Source organism: Scyliorhinus torazame, chromosome 18, assembly GCF_047496885.1.
Source record: "Scyliorhinus torazame isolate Kashiwa2021f chromosome 18, sScyTor2.1, whole genome shotgun sequence".
In the NCBI taxonomy this organism is placed as follows: domain Eukaryota; kingdom Metazoa; phylum Chordata; class Chondrichthyes; order Carcharhiniformes; family Scyliorhinidae; genus Scyliorhinus; species Scyliorhinus torazame.
The window spans coordinates 120,377,036-120,387,186 of NC_092724.1; the positions used below are offsets into that span (position 1 = coordinate 120,377,036).

Here is a 10,151-nt window from a genome sequence, read left to right on the forward strand (position 1 = left end):
GTTCTGCAGCTCAGTGCCATGTGCTCAAAATGAGGAAAATGGTTATGTTTGTGAGTAGATCCAGTTAGTGTGGCTCGTGGGACTTGAAGTATGATTAAAAAAGTAACCCAGTTTTTAAGAAAATGCTGTCTACTCTGAGGCTGAATCAGGAGATAGTCCATGAAATCCGCTGCTTATTGGCCCGCTATCAGTGGCTGACTTCAAAGGCAATCCATGCAAGCTCTTCTGCACTGAAACAGCGGAACTGTCGTAAAACCAAAACCCATCAAATACTGCAGGAGTGTGCACTCGTGGCACTGCCAGTAGCTGGAATCAATACCCAGGGCTGTTCACAACCCCAGGATCTAACACATACGTAACCTTGTATGAGTGTAAAATGTATTGTGTTGTCATCTAGTAACAATTGTATTAGAAAAAGGAAGGAAAACCCAGAAAATGACCTGCACTCCCCTTTGTTTAAATATATCCTACTGCTCTGCACCCAAGGATTCACTTAGACCATCTATTTTGTAACATGATACACGCCAGAAGATCTTAATTGATTTTAGCTAGGCTAGCAACTGTGGCCTGATTGTTGGTCTCAGCATCCCTGGGCTAGAAAGAAGCAAAACTACTGACCATTATTCTGTGATCTCTGCTGGGAACTATACTTGGCTGGATGCTGGGTGCAATACGACAGGATTTAGCTGTGATATTATTGAAGATCAAATAATTTGCTAATAATTGCTAGGGATACATGTTTGGAATTGGATGAGATACAAGAAGCATTTAGCTAGAGAAGAAGAAATGGAAAGTCAAAATAAATGTCATTTTCTGGTTTGTTTCTGCAGCCCACAGAAGAAGCAGAGGTCACAGAAGCCATCATCTAGTGAAGAACAAGACAAGCATAGAAAGGCAAAAGGCTGTGATCAGCATGTGCCTCTGATATCACGAGCAGATGTGGAATTAGTGAGTTTTCACTGGCTTCAGGATACAGTGCAACTTTGAATTCACGAAGTATCTACGTAGGAGCTCAGCAGAGGTTACACAAAATTATATCATTGGGAAGCAAAAGACTGGTTGTTGAAAGGCAAACGAAAACAGAAAATTCAGCAAACAATCATAGGTCAGGCAGCATCTGTGGAGAGCACAGGGGAGTTAGTAATAGGTATGTGCTCTTCGCCCTTGAACTTTGTTATCTCGACACAGATGCTACCTGAGCTGCTTTTGTGTTTCCAGTGTCTTGTGTTTTCTGCTAATCTTCCAGTTTTATATGGATGTTTATTTCCCTTCAGCACCTTACTGGTGATGGCATGTAGGTTTTTGACCATGGAGTGCATCTTTACTGAGTCTGGTTCTGTTCTTGAGATGTTTTATCTTAAATCTGTTGTATAATGGAGGTTATTGTTGTCCTCCCAGGCACATTTGAAATGGGATAGTGAGAGGGACAGCTTAATTATTTCACTGACTCTAACCATTTGTAGTGTTCCTCCTTGCTGAGATTAGCTAGCTCACTGGAGATCAAGGAACAATTGTTGTGTTAAAAAAAGTAGTCAGGCCCACTAAACTTCTATCGAGTGACCAATTTGAACAGTATGCATGTATTTCAATTGGGTTAGCAAAGCATTGGTCTCCATCATTAGTTTTGCTGCAATCAGTAGCCTACCAGTCTAGACCAGTTGCCTAAAACGTTTTTGCCTTGAAATAAATATCCTTCAGGAGAGGAGAAACAATGTGTTTTAATGCAATTCCATTGTATATCGTTTAGTTTGATTGAAAATCATTGTTGTGTAGATTCTTACTTATTTGCTTTTCCTCCTTGCCTCAGGCTCTAGTGCACTTGCAGCTGTTCGTCAGGGCTCAACTCCAATTATTGGAGACTTGGAAGGAGTTTGCAGATTATATCAGCATGTTCACCAAAGCTGTGGCTGAGGCCCCGTTCAAGTAGGTGCTGAGGAACAAAAATTTGTGTTTTAAATAAATTGTGTGGCATCAGTCAAATTCCAACTGGGCTACACCAATAGTGTCTTCCTCCAGGTGATCTGGTTTCCTCCCACAAGTCCCGAAAGACGTGCTTGATAGGTGAATTCTCCATCAATGTAACCGAAGAGGAGCTTGAGTGTAGCGACTGGGGGATTTTCACAATAACTTAATTGCACTGTTAATGTAAGTCTGCTTGTGACACGAATAAAGATTATTATTATTTTAGTTACCCAGAAAAAGTTAGACGGATTGAAATGAATGAAATGAAATGAAAATCGCTTATTGTCACGAGTAGGCTTCAATGAAGTTACTGTGAAAAGCCCCTGTGAAAGCAAGCACTTCTAGAGTTTGGGTCACAATTGTACAGACTGACCACCCCCCACTTCCAGTCACCCAAATGGGACTCCCACCCTTAAACTGTCTGTCTTTTAAAAGATGTTCAGTGGCTGAGCTATTCTGAGGCTGTGAAAGGTGCTATATAAATACAAACCTTCCTCTTTAAACCAAAGTAGATCAGAGATGACAATACTGGAGATACAGCAGTTATTTGAGCATTTGATTGGAGGCAAAAAACCCGATGCTGATGACCAACTGTATTTTAAGCATTTTCTGTGTACACTAAAAATCTAAAAATAATTTTGCTTATAGAACAGTCTGTTTTGCACATTGATCAGGAGAACAAGTGACACCATTTTTTCAGGTGGTTTATACATGGTTGAATTAATAGACAAGTTAGTACAACAGAGTGTTGATGAAATATGTCTTGCCAGGAGAGGACGGGAGAACAAGGGATTCTCAGTCTACTTGGAGAGTGACGGGTCCAGAGGGGCGAAGGCAGATCGTTCGGGGAAAGGTCTCCTGAGCATTTGGAAGAAACAGATCCAGCAATTAAACAGAGTTAGCTCTGAGATGGCAAATGCCATAGTGTCTGCCTATCAATCACCATGGTTACTTACTCAGGTACAAATTACTGTGATTTCCTTTTCAGTGAAACAGTATTGTTGTTAATTGTAATTGGTTGGAAGGTGGGAGATGGGACGTAAGGATAAACATTGTGTATTCTGGCGAGTGTGTGAGAGGTAGGCGTTTCCCCATGGACCGACTGAGGCAATAATATAAAAGCAAATGCTGCAGATGTTTGAGATCTGAAATAAAAATGGAAAGTGCTGAGAAAACTCAGCATGTCTAGCAGCATCTGTGGATAGAGCTGATGCGGAAGGGAGGGCTTTAGATTCAAGGAATATTGAGACTGGTTCAGGGAGAGGTGGGATCTATACAGATCAGACAGGTTGCACCTCAGACCCTCGATCAATGCTCACTTAAGGCCGTTTCTATTGCTGTTGGGAAAGTTCACCTAATGGGGATGGAAATGAAGATGTAGCATTATAAAAATGAAACAAGGACTTCCGGTTGCGGCGATGCGGAGCTAAGCCGCACATTTCGGCAGCTCCCGCTATAACGGACTTTTGGGCTCTTCGGAGGAGCCCCAACGGAAATGTTTTGATTGAATCCCGTGTGGGAAGGTGAAGTAAGGTCCCCCCTTACGTCGTATGGCGGGGATTAGCGGTGGAGCAACGGTGAAAGAGGCTCTGGAGCAGCGGCAAAAACGAGGGGGAAAAAACAAGATGGTGGAGGACGGAGATCGAGCAGCATGGGGGCCGGACCAGCAGGAGTACCTCAGGCGCTGCGTGGAGGAGCTTAAAAAGGAGGTGCTGGTGCCAATGCTGTTGGCGATCGAGGGGCTGAAGGAGGCCCAGGCGGTGGAGCTCCGTGAGGTGAGGGATAAAACTAATGAGAACGAGGACGAGATCCTGGGCCTGGCGGTAAAGATGGAGGCGCACGAGGCGGTGCACAAGAGGTGGGCCGAGAGACTCGAGGTCCTGGAGAACAGGTCGAGGGGGAAGAATCTCTGGATTCTGGGTCTCCCCGAAGGAGTGGAGGGGGCTGATGCCGGGGAGTATGTGAGCACGATGCTCCATTCGCTGATGGGTGCGGCGGTCTCTCCGAGCCCCCTGGAGCTAGAAGGGGCTCACCGGGTCCTGGCGAGGAGACCCAAGGCTGGCGAGCCGCCAAGGGCAATAGTGGCGAGGTTCCATCACTTCGCGGACAAAGAGAGTGTCCTGAGATGGGCCAAGAAGGTGCGTAGCAGTAGATGGGAGAATGCGGTGATCCGAGTCTACCAGGACGAGTGCGGAGGTGGCAAAGAGGAGAGCTGGCTTCAACCGGGCCAAGCCGGTGCTACATAAAAAAAGAGTGAGATTCGGAATGCTGCAGCCTGCGCAACTGTGGATCACTTATCCGGATCGACACCACTATTTCGAAACACCAGAACAGGCTTGGACCTTTATCCAAACGGAAAAATTGGACTCCAACTGAGGGGCTGTGGTTGTGGGGGAGATGTTGACTGTATACAGGGTTGTAAATATGGGTAAATAATGTTTCACAGGTGGGATGATGGATGGTGATGGGGGAAGAGTTCTTTTTTCTTTTGATGAGATAGTGGGGAATGTGGGCGTCGGTGCTGGAGGGAGGTGAGACTCTGGGATGGGGGAACTGGGATAAGGCCGCAACAGGGGCTGGGCCATCGGGGGCAGGGCTGGCCGAGGGGGAACTGAAAATGGAAGAGGTGGTCGGGGCGGGGGTTCCCCGTCTGGAGGGTGCGGGAGACGCGGGCACGGGACTGGCCTAAGATAGGAGATGGCTAGTCGGGGGGGGGTGGGGGGTAGTAGCCCCCCCAATCCGGCTGATCACGTGGAATGTGAGAGGCCTAAACGGGCCGGTTAAGAGGGCCCGAGTGTTCGCGCACTTGAAGGGACTGAGGGCAGATGTGGTCATGCTTCAGGAGACACATCTGAAGGTGGCAGATCAGGTCAGGTTAAGGAAGGGATGGGTAGGACAGGTGTTCCATTCGGGGCTGGATGTGAAGAATAGAGGGGTGGCAATACTGGTGGGGAAGCGGGTGTCGTTTGAGGCCAAGAACATAGTAGCGGACAATGGAGGCCGATGCGTGATGGTGAGCGGTAGGTTGCAGGGGACGAGGGTGGTATTGGTAAATGTATACGCCCCGAACTGGGACGATGCTGGATTCATGAAACGGATGTTGGGGCGTATTCCAGACTTGGAGGTAGGGAGCTTGATAATGGGTGGGGATTTCAACACGGTGTTGGACCCAGCATTAGATCGTTCCAGATCTAGGACGGGGAAGAGGCCGGCTGCAGCCAAGGTGCTCAGGGTGTTTATGGATCAGATGGGGGGAGTAGATCGTGGAGATTTGCCAGGCCTTTGACCAGAGAATTTTCTTTATTCTCCCATGTACATAAGGCCTACTCCCGGATAGATTTTTTTGTTCTGGGCAGGGCATTGATCCTGAAAGTGGAGGGAACGGAGTATTGGGCCATAGCCATTTCAGACCACGCCCCGCATTGGATGGAGCTAGAGCTGGGGGAGGAGAGGGACCAACGCCCGTTGTGGCGACTGGATGTGGGACTGCTGGCAGACGGGGAAGTGTGTGGGAGGGTGCGGGGGTGCATCGAAAGGTACCTGGAGGCCAAGGACAACGGGGAGGTGCAGGTGGGAGTAGTATGGGAGGCGCTGAAGGCGCTGGTCAGGGGAGAGTTCATCTCCATCAGGGCTCAGAGGGAGAAGAGAGAGGGCAGGGAAAGGGAGAGGTTAGTGGGGGAGATTTTAAGGGTGGACAGGAGATATGCAGAGGCCCCTGATGAGGGACTACTCGGGGAGAGACGAAGTCTCCAGACGGAGTTCGACCTGTTGACCACAGGGAAGGCAGAGGCACAGTGGAGGAAGACACGGGGCGATGTATGAATATGGGGAGAAGGCGAGTCGGATGCTGGCACATCAGCTCTGTAAGAGGATGACAGCGAGAGAAATAGGTGGAGTCAAGGATGGCAGGGGAACTACGGTGCGGAGTGCGGTGAAAGTGAGTGAGGCATTCAAGGCCTTTTACGAGGAGCTGTATAGGTCCCAGCCCCCAGGGTGAAAAGAGGGGATGCGACGATTCTTGGACCAACTGAGGTTCCCGAGGGTGGAGGAGCAGGAGGTGGCTGGTTTGGGGGCGCCAATTGGGGTGGAGGAGCTTGTTAAAGGACTGGGGAGCATGCAGGCAGGGAAGGCCCCGGGGCCGGATGGGTTCCCGATGGAGTTCTATAGGAAGTATGTAGACCTGTTAGCCCCGTTGCTGGTAAGGACCTTCAATGAAGCAAGGGAGGGGGGGGAACCCTGCCCCCGACAATGTCGGAGGCGACGATCTCGTTGATCCTGAAGCGGGATAAGGACCCACTGCAATGCGGGTCGTATAGACCGATCTCGCTCCTCAACGTAGATGCTAAGTTGCTGGCAAAAATGTTGGCTATGAGGATTGAGGACTGTGTCCCGGGGGTGATTCGCGAGGACCAGATGGGATTCGTAAAGGGTAGGCAGCTAAATACCAATGTGCGAAGGCTCCTAAATGTGATAATGATGCCATCGGTGGAGGGTGAGGCGGAGATGGTGGCAGCTATGGACGCGGAGAAGGCCTTTGACCGAGTAGAGTGGGAATATCTCTGGTAAGTGTTGCGGCGGTTTGGGTTTGGAGAGGGGTTTATCAGTTGGGTTAAACTCCTATATAGAGCCCCGGTGGCGAGTGTGGCTACGATTCGGCGGAGGTCGGTCTATTTTCGGCTGTATCGAGGGACGAGGCAGGGGTGCCCCCTGTCCCCCTTGTTGTTTGCACTAGCAATTGAACCTTTGGCCATGGCATTAAGGGATCTGGGAAATGGAGGGTGGTGGTCCGAGGGGGAGAGGAGCATCGAGTGTTGCAGTATGCAGACGCCCTGTTGCTGTATGTGGCGGACCCAGTGGAGGGGATGGTGGAGGTCATGCAGATCCTAAGGGAGTTTGGGGACTTCTCGGGCTATAAGCTCAATGTAGGGTAGAGCGAGCTCTTTGTGGTGCATCCGGGGGATCAGGGAAGAGGGATAGACGACCTACCGCTGAGGAAGGCGGTTAGGAGCTTTCGATACTTGGGGATCCAGGTAGCTAGGAGCTGGGGGGTCCTGCACAAACTTAACTTGACGAGGCTGGTGGAGCAGATGGAGGAGGACTTTAAACGGTGGGACATGTTGCCACTCTCGCTAGCGGGCAGGGTACAGTCGATTAAAATGGTGGTCCTTCCGAGGTTTCTTTTTGTATTTCAATGCCTTCCAATTATGATCACCAAGGCCTTTTTTAAGAGGGTAGGCGGGAGCATTATGGGCTTTGTGTGGGCGAGTAAGACCCCGAGGGTAAGGAGGAGGTTCCTGGAGTGTAGTAGGGATAGAGGAGGGCTGGCGTTGCCGAATCTGGGTGGCTACTATTGGGCAGCCAACGTGGCGATGATCCGTAAGTGGGTGATGGAGGGAGAGGGGGCGGCATGGAAGAGGCTGAAGATGGCGTCCTGCAAAGGAACGAGCCTGGGGGCACTGGTGACGGCACCGCTGCCGCTCTCGCCGACAAGGTACACCACGAGCCCGGTGGTGGCGGCAACGCTAAAGATCTGGGGGCAGTGGAGACGGCACAGGGGTGCGATGGGAGCCTCGGTGTGGTCCCCGATCAGAGACAACCATCGGTTTGTCCCAGGAAGGATGGACGGGGAGTTTCAGAGCTGGCATAGGGCAGGGATTAGAAGAATGGGGGACCTGTTCATTGATGGGACGTTTGCGAGCTTAGGGGCGCTGGAGGAGAAGTTTGGGCTACCCCCGGGAAACGCTTTCAGGTACATGCAAGTGAGGGCATTTGTGAGGCGGCAGGTGAGGGAATTCCCGCTGCTCCCGGCACAGGGGATTCAAGACAGGGTGATTTTGGGCATATGGGTCGGAGAGGGCAAGGTGTCGGCGATATACCAGGAGATGAAAGAAGAGGGGGGGGCTTTGGTAGAGGAACTGAAGGGTAAATGGGAAGAGGAGCTGGGGGAGGAGATTGAGGAGGGTCTGTGGGCTGATGCTCTAAGTAGGGTTAATTCCTCTTCCTCGTGTGCCTGATACAATTTAAGGTTGTTCACAGAGCGCATATGAGGGGGGCGAGGCCGAGTAGGTTCTTTGGGGTGGAGGACAGATGTGGGAGGTGCTCCGGAAGCCTGGCGAACCATGTCCATATGTTTTGGTCATGCCCGGCACTGGAGGGGTTCTGGAGGGGGGTTGCGAGAACAGTATCTAAGGTGGTGAAAGTCCGTGTCAAGCCAAGCTGGGGGCTAGCAATATTTGGAGTAGCAGACGAGCCGGGAGTGCAGGAGTCGAAAGAGGCCGGCATTCTGGCCTTTGCGTCCCTAGTAGCCCGGCGAAGGATCTTGGTAATGTGGAAAGAGGCGAAGCCCCCCAGCGTGGAAGCCTGGATAAATGATATGGCTGGGTGTATCAAGTTGGAGAGGATAAAGTTTGCCTTGAGAGGGTCTGCGCAAGGGTTCTACAGGCGGTGGCAATCGTTCCTAGACTATCTCGCGGAGCGTTAGATGAAGTTCGGACAGCAGCAACAACCCAGGGGGGAGGGGGGGATATCTTTCTTTGGGGGGGAGGGGGGGTTTCTGGGGGGCATTTGAGCAAGAAAATACATGAATGATCCGGAAAACTGATATGTACGGGAGGAATCCAATGTACAAAGTTCGGTAGCATATTGACTTGCCATGTTCATGTCTTGCTATGCGAGCTTCCCTTCTTTTGTGTTACGGGGGGTGGGGGGGGGTTGTTTGTATGGTTGAAAATTTTGTTTAAAAATTCTTAATAAACATATTTTTAAAAAAATAAATAAAAGTGAAACAAGGTGCACCAAATACATAAACGTAAATGCACAGAGCTTGATAAATAATGATGGTGGGTTCCAGACAAGAACACTAACAGAGCTGTACCCACTTCAGTGTTATGTAGTGACAGACCTATATCCACCAGTAAGAAATCCAACATTATGCAACTTAAAATGTTCACTTCCCGACACCAACCAGGTTTGATGGATGCCATGTATATTTGTGCTGCTGGGTGTTTTTTTCACAATTCAAGTGGGCACAGTGTCAGAATTTCACATTCCTGTTCATTCTCCACGAAATGCTTTACGGTGTTTCTGAGAAAGATGATTAAAGGTACCACATACTGTATATACAAGCTGGTGTGTTCACTCTTTAGTAATATTTGTATATTTTCCTGTAGAATGCATCTGAGGCAACAATATTACTGAAGTTGAATCTTTATGTTGTGAATGGGTGAAATATTTATACAATACATGTATTAGCTAGTCTTTTTTTCCTCTGATTAGGCATATCAAATGTGCAGTTCTGAACGAGAGAAGGAGAATCTGCTTGCTGACATCCCTGTTCGACGTGGAGAAGGAGCAATCTCAACAACACGAAGGATTGGACCAGAGCTGTCAAAACGGGTCTATTTGCTGATGACTTCTACGGAATCTGAATTTTTTCTTGAGTAACAGAATAGTGTCTATTCCCCAGGATCTTCGGCAGAAACGCCTGGAATCATGTAGCTTTTTGATTCCTTTCCATAGAGCCTCAGCATTTCTCTTCCCTATAATGACTGACTACTAAGTAAGCTAGTGGCAGAACAATGGTCTTGAGAAGCAGTTTGTAGTTTCATGGTAGTAGGATATAAAAAAACAATTACTGCAGCTTAAGTTACCACCATGGCAGCGGTAGTCTCAAAACATTGATAGTAGATCTACAATTCCACTTTGCTTTTACTTGTCAGTCTCCAATTATAAAGAATGCTTTTCTGGGTGAGTTGCTGGGACAGTTATGAACTGAAGCCAGCAAGAGTCAGTTGTCAAGGAAGAAGAGGAGAAGAAATTAAAATTTTAAAAATCTGTGGTGTATCTTCATCACATTCAGGATAAAAAAATAGATTTTTTTAAAAAGAGAGTGATTAATTGTAAATGTGCTGGTCTAAAGCTTTTGATCATTTTCTGCAATAAACTTCATGATCATTTCACCGAGTCATAGAGATATGCAGCACAAAGAGGCCATTCAACCATCAAGGACATACTATCTAGAGCAATCCAGTCTGTCCCATTCTTCTGCTCTATGCCTGTAGCCCTACAGGTTTTTTCTCAAGTAGCCATCCAGTTACCTTTTGCTATCATTGATTGTCTCTGCTTCCACCATCATTGTGGACTGAGAGTTCCAGGTCATTACCACTCGCTGCATTAAAAAAGTGTTGCTA

General features: G+C 48.8%; 1 protein-coding gene across 2 annotated transcripts in view; it reads left to right on the forward strand.

Moving 5' to 3' along the window:
• Positions 1-9,917, forward strand: part of eme1 (essential meiotic structure-specific endonuclease 1) — a 32,217-nt gene extending 22,300 nt beyond the window's left edge. The window contains exons 6-9 of one of the 2 annotated variants that reach the window (XM_072483249.1): positions 831-948; positions 1,808-1,923; positions 2,733-2,922; positions 9,238-9,917. In XM_072483249.1, coding sequence (XP_072339350.1) covers positions 831-948; positions 1,808-1,923; positions 2,733-2,922; positions 9,238-9,405 — 592 coding nt within the window. In that variant the 3' untranslated portion in view covers positions 9,406-9,917. The remainder of the gene's footprint in view (positions 1-830; positions 949-1,807; positions 1,924-2,732; positions 2,923-9,237) is intronic. The other variant, XM_072483250.1, reaches the window with a different exon arrangement.
• The last annotated feature ends 234 nt before the right edge of the window (positions 9,918-10,151 follow it).